The sequence below is a fragment of the Zalophus californianus genome, chromosome 10 (genome assembly GCF_009762305.2).
Source record: "Zalophus californianus isolate mZalCal1 chromosome 10, mZalCal1.pri.v2, whole genome shotgun sequence".
NCBI classification, from domain to species: domain Eukaryota; kingdom Metazoa; phylum Chordata; class Mammalia; order Carnivora; family Otariidae; genus Zalophus; species Zalophus californianus.
Window position 1 is genome coordinate 71,496,502 of NC_045604.1, and position 26,358 is coordinate 71,522,859.

A 26,358-nucleotide genomic window follows, 5' to 3' on the forward strand; every position below is an offset into this window, starting at 1 on the left:
GGAAGTGTAGGTGTAAATCTCCATGACCTTGGGTTAGGCAGTGAGTGGTTTCTTAGATACACCGCCTAAAGCATGAGCAACAGAAGAGAAATAGACTGCATCCAGTTGGGAAACTTTTGTGCTGTGTTACCGTTCAGAAAGTGAAATGGGAAAAAATACCTCCAAATCCTATATCTTAAGGGACTTATACCCAGAATGTATAAAGAACTCGTAACTCAAGAAATAAAATGAAATAAAAATTTAAAAGTGGGTACAGGGTCTGAATAGATGTTTCTCCAAAGAAGACAGACAAATGGCCTATAAACACATGAAAAGATGCTCAAGGTCATTGGGAAGTGGCAGATCAAAAGCACACTGAGCTACCGCTTCTGGAACACCTGTGATCAAAATGACAGACCGTGATGACAAGCCTTAGCAAGTGTGTCGAGGGACCGAAGCCCTCGTGTTCTGCAGGCGGGAATGTGAAATGGTGCAGTCGCTCTGGAAAGCAGGCTGGCAGCTCCTCCAGAGGTTAGCCATGGTTACCTTGTAACTCAGCAGTGGTACTTGCCAGGGCAGACCCAAGGGAGCAGAAAACATGTTCACAGAAAAAAGGTGTACAGGAATGTTGTGAGCAGCTTTCTGTATGCTAGCCAGAACGTGGAGACAACTCCAGTGTCCATCAGCTGATCATGCACATGGGTAGACAGAATGTGGTCGGTCCTCACAGGGGAGTATGATTCTGTCTTTAAAAGGAGTGGCCTTCTGGTACTCGCAGCGTTGATGGGCCTTGTAGCCTTGTGCTGAGTGAAGGCCCGCGGTGGGGGTGTCACCATCACAATGGTATTAAGTCCTCTGGCCCCTCAGGGTGGGGTGTCTTTTTATTCAGGTCTTGTCATTTCTTTCAGAAATCTTTTTTGGTTTTCAATGTATAAACTTTGCACTGTTTTTAGTAAATCCCTAAGTATTTTATTTTTGAGGCTATTGTAAGTGGAATTGTTTTCCACATTTCATTTTCAGATTGTTCACTGCAACTATATAGAAATACATTTGATTTTTGTGTCCTGCGGCCTGGCAGAATTTGCTTCTTAGTTGTGATAGTTTTTTGTTTGTTTGTTTTTTAAGATTTTGTTTATAGACAGAGAACACAGGCAGAGTAGCAGGCAGAAGGAGAGGGAGAAGGAGGCTCCCCGCTGAGCAGGGAGCCCGATGCGGGCCTCCATCCCAGGACTCTGGGATCATGACCTGAGCCGACTGAGCCACCCAGGCGCTCCGCTGTGATAGTTTTTTAATGAATTCCTCAGAATTTTCTGCATGTAAGATCAAGTCATCTCTGATTCAAGATGGTTTTACTTTTTCCTTTCCACTCTGGATGTCTTTTATCTCTTCTTGCCCACCTGCCCTGGTAGGACCTCCAGGACCTTGTGGAGTGGGCGGGGCCAGAGCAGGTGTCCCTTGTCTTGTTCCTGATCTTAGGGGAGAAGCTTCAGTCTCTCACCATCGAGTGGGATGCTCGCCGCGGGGTTTTCCTAGACGCCCTCATCAGGTTGAGGAGGTTCCTTTCTCTTCTTACTTTGTGACGTATTTTTGTCATGAAGGAGTGTTGAATTTTTATTAGATCCTTTTTCTGAATCTGTTGAGATGATTATGTGGTTTTTCCCCTTATGCTAATGATATATAGTATATTTATTGATTTTTATATGTTGAACCACCCTTGTATTCCTGGGATAAACACTGCTTGGTCATGGTGCAGACTCCTCTTGATGTATCGCTGCATTCAGCATGCTCATCTTTTGTCCAAGAGGTCAGCCCATTTTATGGAGTGCGTTTGCTGTGCTTCACTTGGGGGCTTATGGGTACGATATGAGCATTCTGCTGCACTTCCAGCTTTGAAGAGAGTATAGGTGTCTTCAAACCTCAGAGACACTTCTTGAGGTCCCTCCTTCCTCGCTGGCACTTCTGAGTCCGAGGTGGTGGCCAGAGTGTTCCACGGCCCAGGATGCTGGTCAGTTTCTTTGAATCACTTTCAGGGTGGAGACAACAACCCAGCCCAAGACCCTCTTCTTTTACCCTGACCCTGTGGCCTACTTCCAGTGGGTCAGTGGCGTGGAAACGGCAGCATTTTGGCCAGTGCTGGGTTCTGGACCTGGTTTTCTAACTGGTGGAGCAGTTTGGCCTTCGGTTCATCTCTGAGCCTCTGGGGGGAGGGAACTAGGTTATCTGTGCATTTCTAATGCTCTCTGGGGCTCTTACCCTGGTGTCATGCATAGAAGTTGGCTGTCTGTGAAGCTGAGAGGAGAAAGTTGCTTATTTTTCCTAAACTTTCAGTGAAATTGAACATTTCCTTTAATTATGAAGGTAGGCAACAAATGTCTGCTGTCAACAGGAGCAGTCAGGTGTTTCTCTGTTCCATTACGGTTGTCACAGATTCCTTTTTTTTTTTTTTAGATTTATTTATTTACTTTAGAGCACGCACAAATTGGGGGAGGAACAGAGGGAGATGGGGAGAGAGAATCTCCAGCAGACTCCCCACTGAGCTCAATCCCACAACCCTGAGATATTACCTGAGCCAAAATTGAGTCGGACCAGTCAACCGACTGGGCCACTCAGATGCCCCCGCCCCCAGCTTTTTTTTTTTTTTTTTTAAGATTTATTTATTTGAGAGAGATTGAGTGTGAGTGCACACCCACGCTAGCGCCAGTGGGAGGAGCAGCAGAGGGAGAATCTCCCCTAGACTCCCCACTGAGCATGGAGCCTGCCGTGGGCTCCATCTCACTACCCTGAGATCATGACCCTGAGCTGAAACCAAGAGTCAGAGGACACTCAGCAGACCGAGTCCCCCAGGCGCCCCCATGGTTGTCACAGATTCTTGATCTGTCATGCGCCCCGTTGCTGCTTTAGAGTTACCGTATTGTTAGACTTGCCAGATCTTATTACACTGATAAAGAAAATCACGTACTGTTACATCACACTGTCACTGCTTTAATACTTTGGTATTTTCATCCTTTGTCCTCCTGCGTATTTGTTATGCCTTTAGAACATCATTCTGAGGGGCGCCTGGGTGGCTCAGTCATTAAGTGTCTGCCTTCGGCTCAGGTCATGATCTCAGGATCCTGGGATCGAGCCCCACATCGGCCTCCCTGCTCAGCGGGAAGCCTGCTTCTCCTCCTTCTCCCACTGCTTCTATTCCCTCTCTCTCTTGTGTCTCTCTCTGTCCAATAAATAAATAAATAAATAAATAATCTTTAAAAAAAAAAAAAAACATCATTCTGAGGGCAGCCCTGTTCTTTTCCATGTGCTAGAGGAGTCATTCATCTCATGACTAACAAGAGAGCTCCTGTCCTCGGGGGTGATTTTGTACCTCCCTGGGGACTCAGAGTCCCGCCTCTAAAAAGGTGGGCATGGGCTCCTGGGTGAGAGGAAGCAGCAGGTGTCATGGGAGACAAGCCGACCCAGGTCCAGAAAGCCTACAACAACCACACAGCCCTAATGACATCATGATTCACTGTTCAAAGCCCAGCCGTGGGCAGGGGTGGGAATGGTGTATATGTTTTAGACTTTATTTGGTGCATCATGTAGCTATTTAAAGGCACAACACCTCTATATATTGTTTGATAGTCTGAATTATTTAATTATGCGTAAATACATATTTCCATACAAAAATACGTTTTTAGAACTTTTTAATAAAAGCATTAAAAAAAATCTCAGGGGCACGTGGGTGGCTCAGTCGGTTGGGCGTCAGCCCTCGGCTTGGGTCGTGATCCTGGGATTCTGGGATCGAGCCCCATGTGGGGCTCCTTGATCAGCGGGGAGCCTGCTTATCCCTCTCCTTCTGCACTACCTTGCTCTCTCTCAGGTAAATAAATAAAATCTTAAAAAATAAAATAAAACAAATCGCAGAAGCAACGCATGTTTACTATGCAGAATGGACACACAGTAGACGCAGTGAATTACCAAGTGGGGCTCCCGGGGTCCGTGTCGTCCTGCTGCCCGTGCTGGATCCGTCCTTGAGGATCAGGTGCCAGGAGTGGAGTTGCTGGCTCAGAGGGCAAGTTTGTTCTCTATGAATTTTGATGCTTTTTGGAAAATTGCTCCCCTGAAAATGACTCCCTTCCGTATCCCCACCCGTAGCGCTGTGTGTGTCTTCTCAAATCTTTGCCAACAGTGTGTATTTCCTTTTTTATCTTTGCTGATTTGATAGGCCATCATGTTTTCATTTGCATTTCTTTGATTCATTGCATCATTGAATGGTTTCATTTGGTTTTGGCTCTGGGTTTCTTTTTTCCTCTTATGAATCACCTCAGTGTTCTTGGCAGTATCACTCAGGATCCTGGCAGGATGCAAATGCAGCCACAAAGTCTTTACATGAAAATAACGAAGGGAGCCGTTACAGAGAGCAGGGCCGAAGAAGCAACAGGGCTGGATCCCTACAGGGGTCCTGTGAGCCTCTCCGGCCTGGGCAGGTCGGGGGCATCCCAGTGGGAGAGGGGTGTGGCGTGGAGTGAGGCAGGAGGAGTAACAGCCATGGCTCTCCTCTGCCCCCCTCTGGGGGCTCCTGCTGACTCTAGGGCTGTAGTACCCAGGATCCCCCCACCGGAGCATCAAGGAGGACAGAGAACACGTTTGGGGACACATGGGGAAGAGTGAGCACACTGGCTTCGTCCGTGTCTTCTTCCTGGGCATCTGCCTCAGAGGCCTTTGGACAGCAGTCAGGAGGTCTCCCCTGCAGTGAGCCCCTGCCACTTTAAGGCCTCCCCAGGGATGGTGAGCGGGGACACGATGGCCTCTCTCAGCCCAGACGCCACGTGCTGCATTGGTGTGCCTGGGCGCCCTGGTTTCCGTTTGCATTTTAATTCAGGTGTTGTGTTATTTATATCCATAATACTGTCAAGAATTTTGTAGACAGACCAAACATAGGTCTGCTGTGTTTTGTCCCAGGAAGCTGTAACCTCAAGTCATTTCTCTGTCAGGACCAGTCTGAGGTGCCCAGTAAAGAGCCTGCAGTCAAGTGCAGAAGGAGAAGGTTGCTTCCCCCGACTTAACACACACACAGCCGCGCAGGAAAGACGAAGGCACGTTCAGCTGTTCTCCCTTCCCCAGCTCCCCTTCCTCCAGAACGTCCCAGAACGGAGCTGGCTCCTCCTGTTCTGTTTAGGGCCGTGTCTTCAGAGGGTCGGAGAGCGCCGTCCTAGGGAGGCTGCATGGAGGCCACCGAGGGCCTGGGGAACGTGTGGGGCTGGAGAGCTCCTGCTGTTTGCAGCCTGTGGGATGCTTAGCTGCAGCCCTGGTATCTGCGTACTAGGTGAGCAGAGCTCCCTTCTGCCCCTGTTGTGCCAGCTGGAAATGTCTCCCAGCGTTGCCTGGTGTCCCCTGAGGGCCTGTCTGTCCCCAGCTGAGAACCCTGCATAGAGAAGTTCAGACACTTGTCAGTAAGCCCACTGGGCAGGACCCTGCACGGGGCTGGTCTCTGCTTTCTGTGTCCCCGGTTTCAGAAGTGGCCTGGAGGTCTGGCGACCATTCGCTGGTAGGTGTGTTGCTGTGATGTTTTACTTCTTAGGTCGGTTCAGGAAGATATGTTCTTAGGGACAAATACTTTCTAGCAGGGATTATTAAAGATAATGAGAAAAAGGACCGTGTAATCTGCGAAAGGGTCAGGCTTGTGCGCCCGAAGCAACCGTGGTTAGGTCTCCTGTCTGCCACGGGGTGCTGGGACAGGAGACAGAGCCGTGCTGGAACCTGGTGCTGGGAAAGGTGGTCTTCTCCTCCAGGGGCCTGTCCAAGCAGGACCAGAGCCTTGCCAACAGCTGTTCGGTGTGGGTAGAGGGTGCTGTCTATGTGGGGCTGGGTGTGGAAGGCCGTGCATGGTAGGTCATGGCAAGTGATGGCGGGGGGTGTCTCCCGGTAAGTGTCAGGGGTGACGCAGCATTTCACATGCTCCTAAGAGAAGGGTTTTGCTCTCAGACAGTGGGCACTTGTCACATGGGAATCCCAGTCCTGTGTCTATTGGTCACAGGGAAAGGTGGAGTGACTCCGCTGTCCTGCATATTGGAGGACGCCCCATGTAGATGCCTCAGGAGCCATGTGGTAGAGAGGCCGGCTCCTGCCCAAAGTGCCGCCCTCTCGGGGCTGCTTGGCTGCTCTTGAGCGCCTGAGGGCCTTGAGGGCCACTGGGGTGACTCGGGTGTTGTTGCATCATCTGTTTTGTGACGGGTGGGTCCAGAGGGTCCTGCTGTCACTGACCCTAGGAGTCTGTGGGTTGAGCTTGGCGAACCTGGTGTTGCAAATCCAGTACCAGAGGCGGCAGGGTGTTTGGAAGTTTCCCTGGCCAGAACTCCTGGGTCTCACTCCCTTTATCGCCCCTAACCTCCGTGAGCTGTTTGTTAGGGGGCGCGTAGCCTGCATGGGGTCGGGTTCGTTCCCATATCTCTGCATTTCCCGTCTCTGCCTGCTGTTTTAGGCACCACAGGTCCAGGAGTGAACCAAACAGACAAGCCCCCTGTCTTCAGGATGCTCCCAGCTAACAGGAGGCTGGGCGAACGTCTCTCTAGTGTGTCCGTGAGAGGTGCCCAGAGGACTGCGGCGGGCTGGCGTGGAGGGACTGCCCTGGCAGGGCTGGTGTCACAGAGTGGGTGACCTTTGAGCCAGCCTTTAGAGGAGAGAGCCCCAAGAAGGGGGTTTGAGGGGAGGGCCCTGGACAAGTCAGTCCAATTCCAGGGGACTAGTGCTGTGACCGAGAGCTCAGTTACGCCTTGTGAACCATGACGTCCTGATGGGTGAGCATCCACGGTGCAGTGTTGGTAAATGCTTGTGTCTCAGCGTGACCTTTCTCCCTTTTTTCTCTTCTCATCAGCTAGGGCCAACTCGTTTGTAGGAACAGCCCAGTATGTGTCTCCAGAGCTGCTCACGGAGAAGTCGGCCTGTAAAAGGTAACTCACTTTCATCTGATGCAGGATATTTTCATTTCACTACAGTAGCTCTTACCTTCGTTTTTTCATGCACGGTTAAGAGAGTGCCTTTTATGGCTTTTATCAGTATCTTTCTTGGATAACCTGTGTGCTCCTTTATTCTTTGTTATACTTCCTGGGGCTGTTGTTGCTTGATGCTTTGAGATTTGATCTTGTTCCTTTAGGAGCAACTATTCAGTGGGGGAAAAGTGTGGCCAGGAGGTCTGTATTCCTTGCCGTGTCCCTGAGCTCTGGGATCCATAGCGCTGCCTCCAGCTGGTGCCCCCTGGCGGTGGCAGCGGCAGCAGGTCAACTCTAGAAAAACTGGCTCTGCAGAGTGTGGGGAGAGGCCCGGAAGGCAGCCCGTGTGGGAGGGGGTGGAGCTGGTTTCCCAGCCAGGGCCCAGCCAGTGCGAGCCATCCCTCCCCAGTGCTTAGAACCGGCACAGGCCTGGAGCCACAGGGTCGAGGGCCTGAGTGGGGGCCTGAGTTTTGAAAATGAGAGGTGCATAGGTGAGGTTCTGCTCGCAGGAACAGAGGTCTGGAGAGTGAAGAGTCAGCAGCAGGGCAGCAGGAGAGAAGGGGATGGGGGTGCTGATGGCCAGGAGCAGGGAGAAGTCAGGAGAGCGGTCTTGGGCGGGCCTGAGGCAGGCGGAGGATGGAAAGGTAGCAGTAGAGTCTGGGGTCTCAGTGTTGAGAGCTGTTCCAGATGACAAGTTCTGTGGCTGGAGCTTTTCTGTGGCTCCTTGATGCTGGTGACGGAGGGTGGAGGGACTCCCCTGGGTTGACTGAGGGCTGCGCCGTCAGTGTCCTGTACTGGCCGGCTGCAAGGAGCCACTTTCCTGAGAGAGCCCTGCCAGAAGTGGCAGAGGAGTGAGTGGTTCTGGGGGCGGCTCTGTGTTTCTGAGTGTGACTGCTTTTTGAAAACTCCCTAGGGGTTGGAGCCGCAGGGCGCACATGAAGGTGGGTGGGCCTCTTAGCAGTCTCTGGGTTCTTTGTTTTTGTTTTTTTAATCTTACTCAATCCACAGAATCTGAACTCTTCCTGTGGGTCAGACATTGTTGTAGGGCAGGGCTTCTTAGCTGGGACAGTTCTGCCCCTCAGGGCACGTTTAGCCCTGTCTGGACACTTTAGGTGTCACCACTTGGCAGGAGTGGGAAGGGAGTGCTATTGGCGCCTGGTGGGTGGAGGCCAGGGACACTGCTCAGCCTGGTGAGATGCAGATAACAGCTCCCCAGCAAGACTGAATAGGCTCCTGGTGTCCACAGTGCCGAGGCTGGGCGGTGGGTGCTGCGGGCCAGATTCTCGAAGCGGGTGTCATGGCTGCCTATGGGCTAGCTTTTCCTCAATTTGGGGCTTTTAGGATGAAGTAGCCCTTTAGCACTGATGGGGGAAGGCTTCCAGGCTCTACTGGGTGAGATAGGAAGGGAGAGTGGCCACTGCCTTCTGTGTGAAAACTGGAAGGAGCATGTCTACCCACGTTCACTTGCCCGTCATTTAAACTCTCCTGGGTGGGTGCGCTGGCAGTGGGGGCAGTGGCCCTCTGGGGGCGTGAGGGGGTAGCTCTGTGAGGGAGACGGCATTGTGTATCTTTTTATGCTTCGAAATGTGTAAGTTGTGATATTTATTCGAAAATAGTTAAGATTTGTTTTCTGATTCTAAAAGTGATAACCTGTGTATTGTAAAGAATTCTTAGAAAACGTGGAGGATACAAGAGCAAGGAACACTCAAGAGTCTGCAGCCCACTTACAAACACCAGTGTCTTTGCAGTTAGTTATTTCTGTGTGTCTTCTGTATGTTCACGTGACTTCTGTTCAGCTTGAGCCCTGTTTCTTGGGATTACGCAGTCAGCATCTCCCGTGTCCCTGAAGTCATCTGTAGACATCTCTGACACTGTGTGCTTCTGGCACATGGATTTACTGTAGGTCATTGAGCTCTTCCTTTATTGTTGGCGCTGAGGTGCTTTTCATTTACGTAGCACGATCTGGCGTGACTGCCACGTGCCGCACATGCCAGGCCCTGGGGAGGAAGGGTGCCCCTGTGTGTCCTGAGTCTGTGGGGGGCTGCCTCACGGTCCTCTGCTTGGATTGCAGGAAGTGGAATGACTTGGTCTAACTTAGCATTTTAAAAATCCTTGGTACAGGGCGCCTGGGTGGCTCAGTTGGTTAAGCGACTGCCTTCGGCTCAGGTCATGATCCTGGAGTCCCGGGATCGAGTCCCACATCGGGCTCCCTGCTCAGCAGGGAGTCTGCTTTTCCCTCTGACCCTCTTCCCTCTCGTGCTCTCTATCTCTCATTCTCTCTTTCTCAAATAAATAAATAAAATCTTTAAAAAAATAAAAAAATAAAAATCCTTGGTACATACTGCTTGCCAGAAATAATTACACCGACTTCCTTCTTTAGTTTTTATTGTATTAAAAAACCATCTCAAATGGTAGGAGAGCTGCTGGTGATAAACATTCAGATAATGCACAGGAATGAGAAGAGCCCAGGCCCAGCTGTGCGGACGCTTCCTGGAGGCGGCAGTCCGCGCATAGCCGCCCGCTCAATCTCTGGCGGCTGCCACTGCCAAGGGCCAGGGCTTTTCTGTTGGCGTCTGTCTTGTGTGGCTCCCCATTTTCACTAGACTGGATAGTAGAGAAAACCAAATGTAAAACTAGTTACTAGGTAGAATGTAGGTTCGGGTTTTTTTTGTTTGTTTGTTTGTTTTTTTAAGATTTTATTTATTTGACAGAGAGACACAGCAAGAGAGGGAACACAAGCAGGGGGGGTGGGAGAGGGAGAAGCAGGCTTCCCGCCGAGCAGGGAGCCCGATGCGGGGCTCGATCCCAGGATCTTGGAACCATGACCTGAGCCGTAGGTAGACGCTTGATGACTGAGCCACACACAGGCGCCCTTGTAGATTCATTTTTTAAATGCCCTTCACTCCACTTGCATGTTGTGCCTCAGATTTCTGATCTGTTGTATGTTTTAACACACGTCACGTGCCCTTCCTGCCCCCGGCACTGCGGCTGGCCTGACCCTTCCACCCGCACCTTACAGTCTCATCTCCTGAATGGAAGGCCATGGCCTCTTCCAAAAGCTGGTTGTATGCAGCAGCCCATGAGCCCTTGTACATTCAGGGCTCGGGGGAGGCAGCTGGCGGTGCGGGACAAGTTGCATCTGGATGATTTTGTAGTGCTGAGCTGGGAGTAGAATGAAAAATTTCCAGGGGCGCCTGGATGACTCAGTTGGTCAAGGGAGAGACTTGTGTTCTCTCTCTCTGTCAAATAAATAAATAAAATCTTAAAAAATTAAAAAAGGGAAAAAAAAATTTCCAGAGGAAAGAAAATATGAAAGTTGATGTCAGCCATGAGCTCCAAGAAGGCACTGAGGGGCGAGAGTGAGCAGGGCAGGGTGGGAAGGGGGCGGCAACATCACAGGCGAGAAGAGCATCCCCTCCAGGGTCCCTGCTAGCTGGTTCTGGAAACAGCTTAGGGAGGTTTAGAACTGTTTCTTTTAAAATGTGGAATTAAAATATTTATGAAGGAGGGGTATGGCTTTTCACAAGTTCAAGAAGGGACAGAGTTAAAGCTTGCTTTGTGCACATCCTGTGGAGTGTCTCATTTGGCCCCTTGGCTTGCATCTGTGTTCTGCGGGTAAACGCTGAGTGAGTTGTGAGAGAATCTAAGTTGATCTGTCGCTGTACGGACCTGCAGTGAGTGCCGGGAGACCCCTTACCAGCGCCACCACCTGCTGCCCAGAGCTGGAAGAAGGTGCTTCTCTGTCACTGTCAGGAGTGACCTCTGCTATCTCTTCAGGTCCACATGGGCGCTGTGAGACAGTTGGGAGCCCCCCGGCAGTGGCGGGGCTGTGAGAATGGCTGCATGGCCTGGCCAAGTAGTGCCTGCTGTGTGGTGAGACTCTCCGAGTCCAGGTCCCCAGGGAGGCCCCCTCAAGAAGGACCCTGAGCAGGTTCCTACCCTCACACTGACCTGGTTTTAAAGAAGAGAAGTAGATCAGAGATGGGGCAGTACGAACCAGTAGGGCAGAAGTAAACTGTGCTTGTCACGAACATTTTACAAACGTCGTTCTTCTCTGTTTTTCCCCTCCCTTAAAGTTCAGACCTTTGGGCTCTCGGATGTATAATATACCAGCTTGTGGCAGGACTGCCGCCTTTTCGAGCGGGGTAAGACCACCTATCACCCCCAAGCCCATCGCAGCAGCTGCAAGAGAGGTGGGAGGGGGCAGCCGCCAGGGCTTGGCCAGGGCTGGGCCAGGGTTCGGGGACTTCTGCAGCGGCGTCTCTGCAGGAGAGAGGGAGACTGCTGGCCCGGGAATTGTAAAGCTCTGTGCTGGGGAGGTTCGTGCACTCTGCCCAAGTGATGGCGTTTCTTGTTTTACAGAAATGAATATCTTATATTTCAGAAGATCATTAAGTTGGAATATGACTTTCCTGAAAAATTCTTCCCTAAGGCAAGAGACCTTGTGGAAAAACTTTTGGTAAATATTCTGAATTGTCTTCTGTAAGATGATCTGACAGCCACACTCTTGAGTCCCTCTGAACTTGTAGTCAGAGCAGCTTTCCTGGAGGCCCCTGTGTTTTAACAGAAGGGTGTCTTAGGGTTGATCATGAGTGTAGGTAGATTTGTGTTATCTGATCACTGTAAGTCCTTTTCAATTTCCAAATGCCCGATTCTTGACTTTAATAAGACAGGAAATCATTGTATCATTTTGCATTTGTTCATTAACATACATAGGATTTTAAGTTACTTGTTGCTGGAGCAACTAGGTGTATTACAGTGGCAGATGGCTCTAAATCCTGCACAGTGACATCTGTGGGTGTCAGCTTTAAGAGTCTGCTGCAGGAAGGTTTTAAAGATCACCCAGGTACTATGGTAGAGGTAAGCGATTCACGCAGCAAAGGTATTTGAGTTTGTGTTTTGCAGCTGCAGTGTCCCTGCCCTGGTGTGCACGGTGCTGGACCTCCCCTTCACTCCCTTTGTCTTGGGGACAGGGTCAGCCCTGTGTCGGCCTGCCTCTCCAGGGCCTGTCCCATCAGCAGGCAGCGTGCTAATGCTTGGTGGGTCTAGGGGCATAAAGCTGAATCTGGGAGGAGACGACTCTGGGGCCCTTTGAGATGAAGCACGGGTGGGAGAACACAGCATTTTGAGTTCTGTCCGTGGTAGCTCGCCATCTAGACAGATTCTTGGTCTCTTTGTTATTAAAGACAGTATGTTTATTTTTTTCTTGTTGTAGGCTTTTTAATTGTGTATTTTAAGAGAACACTTGATGCTATTCATTAAATTTTGAGTTATTTTCACCTGTGCAAGGGGAAGGCTAGGAGCTTGAGAGAGGTAAACGAAGCCCCGGGGGTGACTCTGCTGTCCATGGCACGCCGTGGGATGGGGCGGGACAGGCCCTAGTGCCCTCCTTTGTCTGAGATGAGAAGATTTGAAAAGTTGTACTCACAAAGAACGTTTTTGTCAAATACTTTTAGATCCAAGCACTGACTTGTGTTGACTTCTGTTTCAGGTTTTAGATGCCACGAAGCGATTAGGCTGTGAGGAAATGGGAGGGTACGGACCCCTGCGAGCGCATCCGTTCTTCGAGTCCATCACGTGGGAGAACCTGCAGCATCAGACGCCTCCGAAGCTCACCGCCTACCTGCCAGCCATGTCAGAGGATGACGAGGACTGCTACGGAAACGTAAGCCAGCCAGCATGTGCACACATGTGCGCGCGTGCGGTGTGTCTGTGTGTGGGGGGGGTGTGCATGCGTGAGTGGTGTTTGTGCGTGTGTCTGTTGGGGGGAGCGTGTGCGTGCACATGCACGTGTGTGTCAGGAACAGCCCCACAGTGCTATGTGCCACCGTTCCTCGGTGCACAGGGAGTCCTTGCCACGCGCCCTGGGAGCCCAGCTTGTGGACTGCATGGCTGGAGGGGAGGCCAGTATAGACCTATTGGTGGCTGAGCCCTGTGTAGCCACTGGCTGAGTCTCCCCAGTACGGGGGCCAGTGAAGCGTCCGTCTGCCCATCTGCCCCGAGCGCAGATTGCCAGGCTTGGGGGCGGTGAGGGCAGTCTCCTTTTCTTACTGTGGTTAGTTTTCCCTCAGAGGCAGCCTGCCGTTGGGTTGGGGAGACTGGAACCAGTGGGAGCAGCACCCTCCATGCTGTCCCCCTGGGCTTCTGTCTTCTGCTTTTGGCTGGTGCTTTGTAATCGTGCATCTAAAGACATTCTGGAATGCTTCTCATCTTCCAGAAGCCCCGGGTGCTGCTGCTTTGAACTTTTGGGGGACACTGGTCACTGTTAGCTTTTTGTGCCTAGTAGAGGTGGGGTCTTGAGTATACTTTGTTGTTTGAACGTTCCTTATGGAGGATGTGAAGACACGGAAGTGGGCAGAGGGGTACAGTGAGCGGCCGTGCACCCCCCTCACACCACCAGTGACCAGCTTCTTGGCAGTCCTGTGCTCCTCCTCACCCTCCACCACGACCCCCCATGTTTAAATATGATTTCCCATGTTTCTGTTACCATCCACAGTCCGTTCTCTTGGTGTAACTTCTGTCATCATGGCTTATTCTAGCCAATTCCCGTGTATAGAGTGCCACGTTAGTTGACTGGGGAATTTAGATTTTATCTAAAAGTCATCCATAGCTTAGTTAAAATTACTGTTCATATCCTCTCAGAGACCGAGTTTCTTCTGTCTCCTTACTGTTGTAAACAACACATCACCCTTTCATTGTCCTAAAATATCCTTTGTGCCCAGAGTTGAAGGGAGTCGGGTGTGGGTAGCCATCTGAGCTCACTCCTGGCCTGCTTTCCCCACCACAATGGTCTCAGCTGTCGGCAGCCTCCGTGTGTGCGGACTGCTGGGGACCCCACCCCAGGACTCTGTCCCCCGGGCCTGATGTCCTTCTGGAGCCGTGGCCGGTGAAGCAGCTTGCTCGGACTGCCGGCTCTGCAGGGGCCACTCATGCCGTTGTTGACTTGGGGCTCAGCTTCGTGGAGCTGTGTGTGCCTGTGCATGTGTGTTAACATGCACGGTGGAGTGTCTTGGGCAGGCCTTCTGTCTGCTGATTGGTCGCATTCACCTCGCTGCGAACCCTGGCTTCTCAGTACTCAGGTGTGGCCATCTTAGAACCAGCTCCATTGGTTAATGGCTTACTTTCTGTTAGATGGCTCATCCTCAGCTTTGAAAGCTGTGTGGTTTGAAAGCCTTGGGGAGGTATTCAGGCAGCACTCGCTGTACCAGACTTTGCATTTGGACAGTGAAGTGAGCCTTGACCTGGGAACGTATTTCATATGGGAGGGGGCACTCCCATTCTGTGGGTGTTGACAGTCTGGCAGGGGCATGTTCTCATCCACGAGGTCCTGAGAGAATCTGGGGTCCTTTTCAGCAGGAAGGAGGCTCCCTCTGGGGGCAAAGAACTGGGAACTGTGTTTGCTCAGGGAATGAAGAGAGCGGGCACTTGGTTCTCTTGTGTGTTCTTAATCTGCTGCGGTGGCTGGTGGTGGTGCTGGTGGTTAGACCCTGGAGGGAGTGTGCCAGGTGTGGCACCCTTGGAAAAAGCCTCCGTGCTGGGGCATCATGGGGAGTTTCCTTAGTGCGCGCCAGCAGGTACCCCCATGCCAGCCAGTGTCACCCCTTGTCACACACTCTTTCTGGGCTTGCATTTGTGCTGTGGGTTGTCCTAGATGCTACCAAGGATCGAAGAGCAGAGAGCTGATAACATCTAGAGCTTTCTGTGGGGCGCGGTGCAGCACCGCCGCCAAGACAGGAGTCGCCCAGATGATGGTGGCGGGAAGCCAACAGCTGAGACAAGAGCAGGGCAGCTACTATGCTGGGAAAGACATAGAGGACCAGTCCTAATTCGGTGCTAGCTAGCAGGCTGTGGTCTTGGGGGCAGTTCCATGCCTCAGTTTCCCTGTTTTAGAAATGGAAATGTTGGAGACATCCATCTCACTGGCCTTGCAGCTCCTGAGACACCTGGCGGTGGAAGCCTCTGTAAACTTTGGGATGTTGAGGCGGCCTTGGTCCAGGGAGCCCTCACAGAGCAGAAGCAGAGAATGTGCTAGAAGAAGACCTTACTTAGATGAGGGGCAGTAGGAGTGTCCAGCCAGGGTCAGTCCCACCCAGGAGCCAGTGAGGTGGGGCTGAGCCTGCTGTCTTGTGCAGTGTGAGCACCTGGGAGAAGGCCACTCCTGGCAGTGAGTCAGGAGGGTGGGAGCATGGTCTGCAGGTGGGCGGGGGGTGTGCTGTGTCCGGGGCCCACCTTCAAGGGTGGCAGCCAGGGCCTTTCTGGCCACACAGGGGACTTGGGAGGACACGCGGGCTCTGGTCTCAGCCCTTGCTGATGGCTTCTTTTCCCTTGTATTTGGCTGCAGTGGGTGGGGTTCAGGCGTGGGGCCTGCAGCTGTGGGGAGCAGGCCGTCAAGGGCGAGCATTCTTCCTTAGGTCTTTGTTGGGGGCTCTCTGACCCTCTCACCGGCCCCAGGGGTATCTGAGTGCACAGTCTTTGCCTGTTTGGCACTTCTGTAAGTCCGTTTTCGTGTGACCACCGGTTTATAGCTTTCTCCAGAAGAGCCCGCAACTTTTTATCAAGTTGAATTAATACTTGCTGTAGTTAAAAGGGATATATTTTTTAAAAAATTGAACAGTCAAATTGGGACATACAGTGACAACCACAGACTTTTAGAAATGTCAAGCCACAGGGTCAAGGAGGAGGGCTCCTGAGCTTACAGGAGGGTGCTGCTGCACCCAGGAGGCCGTCCGTCCCTCCTCTTCTTTCCTCTGGTTGGGGTAGCCCGGGGCTTGCAGGGGTCAGCCAGTCCCCAGGCCCTGGGTCTCCTCTTCCTGGGAATGAAGGCTGGGGGTCAGCCCATCAGGAGTGGGACCAGACCTGGCAGCACCCAGCCCTGCCTTGGTTCAGGAGCCCGCCATCTGGTGGCAGGAGGAGTCAGAGCGGCCACGGGGGCCTCGAGACCTCCAGGGCGTGAGCTTGCTGGGTCTGGGCTGGGGGCCCAAGGGGAAATCGTTCGTGGCTCTCACTCTTCCCTCTCTCTGCGCAGTACGACAACCTCCTGAGCCAGTTCGGCTGCATGCAGGTGTCCTCGTCCTCCTCCTCCCACTCCCTGTCCGCCTCGGATGCAGGCCTGCCGCAGACGGCGGGCAGCAACATCGAGCAGTATATCCATGACCTGGACACTAATTCTTTTGAACTGGACTTAGAGTTCTCCGAAGATGAGAAGAGGTTGTTACTGGAGAAGCAGGCCAGTGGAAACCCTTGGTAAGAATCCATAGATGTAAGCAGTGCTCCATTTAGAAGAGCAGAGCCGAGTGCGTGGGAGTCGAGCAGCGGGAGACCAAGAGCACAGGCGCCCGCCCTCCATCTCCACTGCCTGCCAAGGCCCCGCGTCACCTCCCACCTCCCTTGCTGCCATTCATGCTCAGGAAACGAGGACCCTCAAAGGGTCCAGCCTGAACTGGGGGTTTGGAGGTGTTGGCCTGGGGATGAGAGGGTTTGAGACCCTCAGGGCTCAATGAGCCAGGCCTTGCCGGCATCTGTGTTCTGACGTGGATGCCCCTAGGTGAGGCATGTGGGGCATTCCAGAGTTTTCACTATTGCAGATCATCTCTTGCATGTAGGTTTTCCCACTTGCCTGGGTGTTTCTGATAAGGGGGAGCCCTGGTTTGGCAGGTGGAGTAAGTGTGAGCACTCGTGAGGATGCAGTGCTTTGTGTCCACGGTGCTGGAGAACCCCCGTCTCCCAGCACTCTTGCCTCTCCTGAAGCACTTTGATGCTCTAAAGATGGGTCATGGTAATTTGCATCTGTATCCTGGTTGAGGCAAACATCATTGGCTGTTTCTATTTATCTTTCGAGGTACTTGGTCTTCTTTGACTATTTTTCTTCTTGTACACTTTCCATCTTTTGGAAATTGACTCTGAGAGCCATGGACGCAAAGAATATTTTTGTTGTATGTTTCACAAACATTTTTTTCAGTTTGTCTTTTCAGTTTTTTTGGTGTGTATTTTTGTATAGAAGTTCTAAATTCTTACAAAGTCAGACGCATCTGTGTTTTTATTTTCTGTTTTCTGTCTTGGTCATGTTGAGAAGAGTGTGTCTACCCTGACACTTTCTTCATGCATTTTTTTTGGTTTCACCTTTCACTTGGGCAGAGGGGAGTCCGGCGCAGGGATGAGCGGGGAGGTGCGTTGGGTTGGCGTGGGCATGGAGGGAGGAGGCAGGCTGGGTGGCGGGCTGGGCTAGGCGGGCCCAGAGGAGTAAGAGGAGGAGGCAGGGTGCAAAGGAGAAGCAGTGGGTGATGAAGCCAGGGTTGCAAACCATTAGAAATTAATTGTCTCCAGTAAAAGTGTAGTTAGACGTCAGCCAACTGGAATAACCTACAGTTCTCGGGAGTTTACCTTTCCTAAAGTGGTGGTGCTTAGGAGTATCAGTGTGTACAGAGTAGGGAGGAAGGGGCTTTGGTCAGAACGGTGTGAGCACCACCAGGCCGGGCACTCTGGGTAGGTCTGTGCGCGAAGCTTCCTGGGCCTGCTGTCCTGCAGCCTTGGGGTGACTCCCCAGAAGGCTTGTGTGCCTTTGCTTAGGGCCCCCCCTGAGGCCCTGCAGCCTGGGTTCTGGGCAGGACTGAGGCCTCTTGCCTTCCCTCCCTTTGTTCCGGCTTCTCATCCCTTCCCTCCAGGTTCAGGCTCTCTGGGCTGGTGATTCTCAAAGCTTGCAGCATCTCTTATCTGGCAGGGCAAGATCTTTGTTCTTACGACAGGGCACTCAGTGTACAGCCCAAGGGGCATGGTAATAATTGTGTAATAGCATTAAGAGGATCCTTGCTTTCTCCCTGTCATTCTCCGAGTGTGTGTAGTACACATCTTCAGAGGCTGCACCCTGGACTGTGATGTTGCTTTGGCAGCTACTGGGCTGTGTGCTTTGTCCTTTTTGAATCGACAGGAGTAGGTTTACAGTATAAATATGTACAGCTTTAGAGATTTAGTGAATTCTCAGTAGTTCTGCTGTGCTCTTAGCTGTCTTCAGTTACACCTGCTATAATCACTGCAACTTGGTGTCATCTGGTAAATCCTTGCTTTGAAATCCTGAAGTTTTCCTTAGGCCTACATGGACACACAACAGAATCTCAGGGCACTTTGCTGACTTGTTTTGCAATAAAATTTAAAGATTTCTGGAAAACATTTCTAAATTTTATCTGAAACTGTCATTGTAGATCTTAATGATATATTTAAAACAAAAGGACATTTATAACATTTTTCATATTGACTCAGAGAGAGATGTGCTTTTTCAGCCCCTAGCATCCTCACCCACATTCGAGGGCTGTCAGAGCGCTCTCCGATGCGTGTTCCGGAGACACTGGGCGGAACTGTAGATACAGAGCTACAACAGGCCGGGGCTCTCTTCCCCTCATACGTGGGCATGTCAGTGCCTTCCGTCCGTGTCTCTGAACAGAACGGTTTTGCGTACTGTTCTGGTGCCGGTGGAACTGCAGCGCCAGAGGCCTGTCATTCAGAGTTGGAATGATAAAGGAATAGCTTGTTGTAAGTGTACATGTGAGGAGCTCTTTCAGAGCCAAACTTCAGAAGCCGCTGTGGAATCTTAGAAGTTACGTTGTCCAGGCTGGGAAAGTGCACTCGACAGCTGGGAGGCCAAGGAGTGTTGGGCCTTCGACATGGCGGAGTGCCTGCCGGGTGACAGTCGGGGTGAGGAGTCCCGGCACTGCCACGGGCCCTGGTGCATCAGCTTGCTGGGCTAAAGAGGCGGCTGTGGACACCAGGAGTGAGTTGGCATCCATCTGGCCGAGTTATGTTTTTTCTTTATGAGTGGCTAAATCTCGAGATGCTGCTCATATTGCAAGCCTTGAACCAAGTGTGATCTTCAAGTCTCTGAGCCCAAATTCACATATTTAGGAAGAGAAAAGCTAACTGCGGTCCATGCACATGGATGAAAGCTAGAGGATCATTCATGGTTAATTACACTGTGGTGTTGAAAGCTCTAGAAGCCGGAAGTCACAGGCCTTTGGGTCTTTGTGGATGTCCCGCAAGGTATCTGCATTTTCTTGAGCTGAGCAACCTCATCATCCTTCAGCTTCTGGCTGATCACACCCGTTTATTCCCAAGCATTCAGGGTACATGGAAGGCTCAGGAATACTTTTCTCAGTGCCATGCATTCCCTGCACCATCATTGTCACTGGATGCATCCTGGCTAGATTTTCAACATGGATTCAGTGAGTTTAGCCATATTTAATCCACTAGTCCAGTTGGTATGTCCTTTGAGTGTGATGACTTCATAGGCACTTTGAACCACCCTCATATGCACTCCCTTCCAGTTTCCACCGTCACCATCTGTTCCCATTTCTGGATTCAGTTCCTGGGCACAAATGCCTGCCGTGTTCACTCCACACATCTGCTCTTGAGTCGCCATGTTCTCCCAAAGTCCATCCATGGCAGCTGCTGGGATAAGTGCCAAGTGTTTCAGCCGTAAGATAGTGAAATTTAACAGAATCCAGATTACACCCACTTGGAATCACACAGTGCTTGCGTAGCCCCCTTAGTTACATATGTGAGACGTCCCGTGGGTTGAAAACCACAGTCACAGCACCACCAGGACTGTACTGGACTATCTGAGGGATGGTGAATTGGAAGACACTGACATTCCTCTGCACCAGACTGAGCCGGCTCTCTCTCTCCTGCTGGGGGGCCCCTGCAGTTACCACCCCAATGCTAGAGTCGGCGGTCATAGAGTAGTCTTCATGCACCGTAGTTTTAGCTGTCTGAAGACACAAGCTCCCATGTTGCAGACCCATCATTTCTCCTTTGAGTTTATCTTCCAAAACATCCACAAGGGCAAGTTCATCAGCCAGAGAGTTTCCCAGAATGCTTATGGCACACACCATACCACCTTGTCTGGCAACCACCGGAGTGATCTTACCATTTGGGAAGGTTGCCTCTTCTGCAGTTGCAGTCAGTTTCTCCGTCAGACTCGCATGAAGAACAGTTGTCAGCTGCGTGCATGCCTCCTCAGGCTCAGGGCAGGGTCTGCCTTGAGTCCTGCCTTGGAATCTCACTGCTTGTTCTGGAACAGATGCGTTGTTGACCTGGGCACCCGTGCTGCAGGAGCAGTGGCGGGCACAGCCTCGGGGGACAGGTCAAGAGTCCAGGCTGTGGCACCAGGCGGTGCGCGAGCACCGCGGCTTTCTGTGCACGCCCGGGAAGAAAAGAAACCAGGCTCACTTGGGACTAGTTGTCAAAAATTACTGGTTTTATTAGTAGTCTGAATGAAATGGGAAGTGTGCAGGAAGTATCTCTGCTGCCAAGCCAAGAGTGAATTCTCTCAAGCAAAGCAGTGGTGTTGGGAGCGTGGTCAGCTTCTCTTTGCATGCGAGACCGTTTTCACTACAGTGTTTTCCTGGCAAACTGGGGTTATTCAGACTTGGCCGTTGGGCCATTTTTTTCTGGAAAAGGAGTGGAATGAGCCTGTCCTTTAAGACAAACAACTGCCAGTATTTGTTACCAGTCATAAAATCGATATTAGGATTTGGGGAACCTTTATCCCTCTCTGTGAGTTTGACATCTTCCCAGGACTTAAAGACTTGAGAGAGGTCGTGATGGTAATGAGTTGATTGGCTGATACCGTGGGAGGTAATTTGTCAGTTTGGGACGATTTCCATGACTCGGTAAACCACCGTTTTCCAGGTGGGTGCTGGGGGCAGAGCTGTTCAAAGTGCCAGGTACACCGATGAGTTCTAGTGTCTCTAGAGTGTGAGAGAGCCGTCGTGGGACTCCGACTCCAGGTGGCAACAAACCTTGAAGGAACTCCGCTTGTTGAATTTGGGTGCATTATCAAAGAAGAATGCCCGTCGTCATCTGAAGAGGCTTTTAAAGGCACTCCTTCCTGTTCCAGCTACTTGACTCAGTGAGGCTGAGTCCTTCGTGTGCTCCAGCGTGCATAGTGGGGCACAGCCCAGTGAAGGCTGGGGCAGATGGGGGGGTCACCCAGCCATCTTCTCCAAAGCCAGATACTAAGGAGATATGCAAAATGTACAGTGGGGCCATGCTTCCCATGAATTGTCTTTATTTTGGAAAAAAGTTACTCTTGAATAAAAATGTTATTTATATTAGTATGTGATGGTTTTATTTGTGGTTTTTAATGAATTAAGTATTTAAAAATGTCTCCGTTTTAATTTCTCCTACCTAAATATCAATGTGTAACCCCAATAAAGGAAATTTCTTTGGGATCTTCCGTCAAGTTTGAGGGTGTAAAGGGGTCCCCAGAACTGGCGTTTTAGAGCAAACTGGTCACTTGTTCTTCCATCCCCTGGGTCAAAGCCCAGTGTGGAGAGCCTTCCTGAGGTGGTCAGAAGAGCCACCTCGGGGTTCTGGCCGGCTCGCTCGGCTTCCCTGGGAGTGACTGTGCCCTGAAGTGGCTCAGACTTGCTTGTGGCCTCAGGCTTGCATCTTCCAAGATGACCTTCTTGGGGCCTGGGCGTTGCTAGAGGGATAGGGTGAGGAGGAGAGAACCCTGGCTTTGGAATCAGGAGGAAGGAGTACCTCGACAGCATCCCCCCCTAGCGAAACAACCATGGGCAAGCCTGCATGGACGTCGGCACAGAGCCAGTGGTGAGCGTCACTGTATGGTCAGCACGATCTGCTGACCACACTCTTGAGAGTCTCTGACTCGGGTCTGGCTTCAGCTACGAGTCTGCAGATGGCGTCCACCACTTGCCAGCGAGGAAAATGCACCTCGTGCACAGGGCAGGGGGTGCATTTTCAGGGGAGTGGAAATTGACTTTTTGAAGTAAAAATGATTCCTTTAATAAGTGCTTAAACTTTCCAAGGTAGCTCACTAGCAGCCTGTTGTGAGCTAACTGGCAAATGCACTGCACGATTGCATTGTAGCATTTGTGCTAATAATGGAGCTTTGGAGCCTCTCTGCGTCCTGCCTCGGGGTTGTTTCACCCCAGCCACTGGATCGAGTCAGGAGCCCGCATTGGCTGTCAACACCTGGGAGGAGTGCGAAAGGCGGGGGCTGCGCTTGTGCGCGTGTGACAGGGCCCGAGAGCGTGCTGGTCCACGTAGTCAGGCTGGGCTCTGTCAGTGGGGTCCTCACGGCAGGGATGAGGAAGGGGCATGCCTGCTTCCCTGCAGTGCCAGAATGTTCTGTTGCTGAGCCATTGCTGTGGTTTTGGTTTCACTGTAATGCTGTTGTGGACATCTGTGCTTCTAATCTTTATTTTTCTTTGCCTCCTGAGGGTAAATGGCTGGGAGTGGGATTACGTCTCAATACATCATTTCCAAATTGCTTTTAAGCGAGTTTCAAGTTCAGGACCACAGGTTCCCGTGCTGAGCAGGTGCTCACACACACACCAGGGCAACCCCAGTAGGGCATCCAGGAAGGGCAGCTAGCTCAGTTTTGTTTACTTAGAGCCATTGAAAATTTTGGGGCCACGCCCTCTTTGGGGAATTGCTAGTTCGTATCCTTTGTTCTCTCTCTCTCTCTCTCTCTCTTTTTTTTTTAGCTTTAAGCTTTTCCTGTTGCTTTGCATGTGCTCTGCAGAGTGATGTTGACCCTGTGGGCCATATTTACTGAAGACCTCTCCAGCCTGTCTCCTGGTTCACCGTGGTGGTTCTGTAGTTGGAGGTGCTTTTGTCCCCCCGTGGTCCTGACTGCTGCTTAGACAGGAACTCCTACCCCCTCTCCTAGCTCTGCCCTGGCAGTGGGGTTGGGCTGCTTTGAGGCTGCCGGCGAACTGGACTCAGTGTCAACTATCCTCAAGGAAAATCTTCCATAGTTTCTCAAGCTCAGGGAAAACCAGAATCTCTTGTTCGATTAATATTTTATTTGGTGTCTCCTGTCACCACGTGAAGCTGCAAAGATACTGTGAGACCTGTCAGGCTTCCCTGGTGCTGTGGCACCATCAGCCCAGCGCCCCGGGGGTCTGGCTACCTCCCCCCACCCCCGACTCCCCACACCCATTACAGTTAATTCAAGTCTTCTCCTTATGGTTAGTTTGTGGTTCTTTACTACACATCCAGTTCTTCTACATTAGGGTCTGTTGGTTAGAAGAGGCTTTCTGTTTGATCTGTTTCTGCACTGCAGATCATTCTATCTGCTTTTCAAAAATATCCTGAATTTTTTTCCTCTTTGTTTCAAGGCTTGGTTTTGTTTGTTAGTTTGGTTTTTAAGTACCTCTGAGAGGGAGGTGTTGTACTTTTCCTCATACAGCACTGTTTTCATTAAAATTCCTTTTAGTTTTCAGAATCCACCTGCGGCTATGTCCACTCACATGTAGGCTGGGTCCTTGGGAATGGGTCCTCTGTGAGCTCTGGAGCCGGCCTGGGTCTGGTTGGGTTAGCATGGGCAGACCTCGGGGCCAGGTGAGCTGGGTGGGAAAACATGGTTCTGCCAGCTTGGCCAGTTGTCTTGCACGCACTGGGTCTTGTGTGGGTGCGCTCAGATACTAAAGTGGTAATAAAACAGTCACTGTTGGAGGTGACAGTTGTCTTAGGCCTTTCCAAATAAAAAATACTGTGTTCTACAGTAGATCTTCAGATCAGGAATTGCAGTAAAGTCAGAACATAAACCGGCAACTATTCACTTTAACCAAAAGCAAGAACCCGTAGACATTAAAACAACCTTTTTTATCCTCCTTGGAGTCAAAGTGAACTATACTTGCTAAGAATGCACATTAAGTCAAAGTTGTGTTCCTAGCTTTCTCTTCCAAACTCCTGCCATATTTGAGTAGGAGTGCTGTGTTACTATGGTAGAAACACCAGAGAAGATGTTCTCAGACCGTGTCTGGCATGGGTCTTTCCAGGATCTGTGATTCTCAGCTGCTCGGTGGTTTCTGAGCATTGGATTGGGAGGCCCAGCTTGGGGAGGTAGTGCGTGGCCAGCAGTCTGTGTCCTGGGGCTGACTCTTGGAAGCCTCCACCCTTTCAGGGGCTCTGTGTTCACCCCAGCTTTGTTCACATGAAGGAGGACTGGCGTCCCCTCGCCACCACCTTTGTGCTGCCAAGCCAGAGGTAGCAGCAGGCAACGGTGCTGGTCCGCACACCCCGACCGAAAGCTGTCGAGCAGTGGGCACCTGCGTGCGCCCTCTCTGACACTTGGGGCCTCCTGAGTTCCTGGAGCGAGTTGGGGCCGTGACGAGAGAGGCTTGGGCAAGGCACGCAGATGCCCTCAGCAAGTTCGTTTTGAGTGGAGGAGCTTGGGGAGAATTTCTGTCCCTGACTCAACGTGAGCGTCTCATTCTTGTTTCCTTCTTTTTATAGGCACCAGTTTGTAGAAAATAACCTAATACTAAAGATGGGTCCCGTAGATAAGCGGAAGGTAAGTCGGACTCTCGCTGCATCTCCCCAAGGGTCTGTCACCCCTCAGCCGCGTCAGGGTCTGGCCTTTTGCCGCGGGCTCTGGCTGATCCTTGCTGCGCATGTGTCCTTGGTCTTGGTTCCCTTTCTCGGAAAGATCATTTCTAGATTTGACGGCTAAGGAAGACTTGAGCCACTCGGGGGAAGCTGTTTGAAACCACACAGGAAGGCTGTGGTAAAATAGACAGCCTCTCGTTTCTGGCTTGGGGTTTTGATACCCTATCAAGTTGTCTCTTAGTTCATTAGAATTGTTTTTGAAATTTTTTATTTGTTTCATGGATTGTGTCAAAAATATCAGACTCCACAAACAGTCTGCCGACATGGGCCCTTCTGAGTTCAGGCCCCAGGCCTCTGTTCCTGGCCGTGCTGCACACGCCGCCCTGGTCAGTGCCAGCAGTGGGGAGGCCCCCCCCTCCCCTCATGGAGCAGAGAGCATGAGGGGCGCCCTGATTGTCCCTGGCAGGCTGGGTGGAGCAAGGCTTGGGTTTGCCTGCCGGTGCTGCCGCTCCCTCATGTGGCAACAGGAGGGAGACACGCCCAAGTGGGGCCATTGGAATCCAGCTCACAGAGGCCGGGCAGGCTGGGTGCTTCATTCCGCCTGTCCCTCTCTGACCTGAGAGGCCAGGTCCCAGGCGAGCAGACGGGGGGCTGGCGCTGGTCCTGAGCCCCGGGCTGCTGTGATGGCCAAGCCTCTGAGGCCACGATAGGTGCTGCCGACTCCCACTTCTGAGCCCTGACCAGCAGGGTCTTCTCGTTTTGCATCAGGGTTTGTTTGCACGACGACGACAGTTACTGCTTACAGAAGGGCCACACTTGTATTACGTGGATCCTGTCAACAAAGTCCTGAAAGGCGAAATTCCATGGTCACAAGAACTCCGACCGGAGGCCAAGAATTTTAAAACCTTCTTCGTGCACACGGTGAGTTTGTACGGGTTCTCTACAGGGCAGTTGTCTCCCCCTCTTCTCGTGTCCCGGGGCCCCACGCTCCCAGCTCAGCCCCGAGCTGGGCCCCCAGGCCCCTGTGCTTGTCTGTCAGGGTGGGGGTGACCTAAGGGAACTGTAGGTCCTTGCCTGCATGTGTGATGTCTGCACATATGCGCAGGGAAAACCCACATGCTCGTGTGCCTCCAGAGGTACCCTCGGGGGCTGCAGTAGGGTGCTGCTCTCGGCGGGACCCCTCAGCATCGTTAAACGGTTTCTGTCTCCACAGCCGAACAGGACGTATTACCTGATGGACCCGAGTGGGAATGCTCACAAATGGTGCAAAAAGATCCAGGAAGTGTGGAGACACAGATACCAGAGCCACCCAGATGCTGCTGTGCAGTGACAGGTCTGCGGCTGCCACAGTCGCTGCCAGGACACTTGCCCCAGCGCGGCTCGCCGCCCTCCGGGACGCTTCCAGACCACCTGCCAGCCATCTCAAGGGGGACGCAGACGGCGGAACCTTGCAGCTTTTTTATTTAAAAGAAAAGAAGAAAAAAATACCCAACCACACAAAGAACAAAACCAATAACAAAAAGGAATTCAGGGTCGCTTTGCTTGCTCTCTGTGCTCTGTGGAGGCTCCCCAAGCTCTCTTTGCCTTGGGGACCCAGCGCCGTGCACGTCCACCTGATTCCCGCCCGGGCGAGTGGAACAGGCTCGGGTCACCAGCTCTGCATCACATGCCCTGGTCATGCACCGGCCGGTCCTCCTGTGGCCGAGGGGATGGGGTGTGTGTCTGGGCTCTTCCTGCCCCTAGGTCATCACAGAACCCGTCGGCAGGGAGCCCCATGCACGCCTCTGCCAGGGTGACTTCGATCTCTGGCGGGTGGGAGGGTTCTTGGCTTTGGTCTGTGTGCTTCTTTTCTTGTGTCCCTTACTTGATGCCCCTTTGCCCTGCCAGGGCCCCTGCTTGCCTTCTTGCATCGCTCTGGCTGTGAGCACTCCATGGCTTGTGTTCATTGGGCAGGCTCCAGGCGGGGAGACGTGGAGTGGGCTGTCGGGGTGCGCTGCGGAGCCGCTGCTGAGGTTGGAGGGTGCCAGCAGGCCGTTCGCATTGAACATCCCTCTGAGCGGGGTTG

The 26,358-nt window shown here is 51.9% G+C and overlaps 1 protein-coding gene across 1 annotated transcript in view; it reads left to right on the plus strand.

Moving 5' to 3' along the window:
• PDPK1 (3-phosphoinositide dependent protein kinase 1) overlaps positions 1-25,828 on the plus strand; it is a 69,182-nt gene extending 43,354 nt beyond the window's left edge. The window contains exons 11-18 of the mRNA XM_035721973.1: positions 6,830-6,905; positions 11,021-11,089; positions 11,307-11,403; positions 12,436-12,609; positions 15,970-16,187; positions 24,201-24,258; positions 25,062-25,214; positions 25,507-25,828. Coding sequence (XP_035577866.1) covers positions 6,830-6,905; positions 11,021-11,089; positions 11,307-11,403; positions 12,436-12,609; positions 15,970-16,187; positions 24,201-24,258; positions 25,062-25,214; positions 25,507-25,623 — 962 coding nt within the window. The 3' untranslated portion in view covers positions 25,624-25,828. The remainder of the gene's footprint in view (positions 1-6,829; positions 6,906-11,020; positions 11,090-11,306; positions 11,404-12,435; positions 12,610-15,969; positions 16,188-24,200; positions 24,259-25,061; positions 25,215-25,506) is intronic.
• The last annotated feature ends 530 nt before the right edge of the window (positions 25,829-26,358 follow it).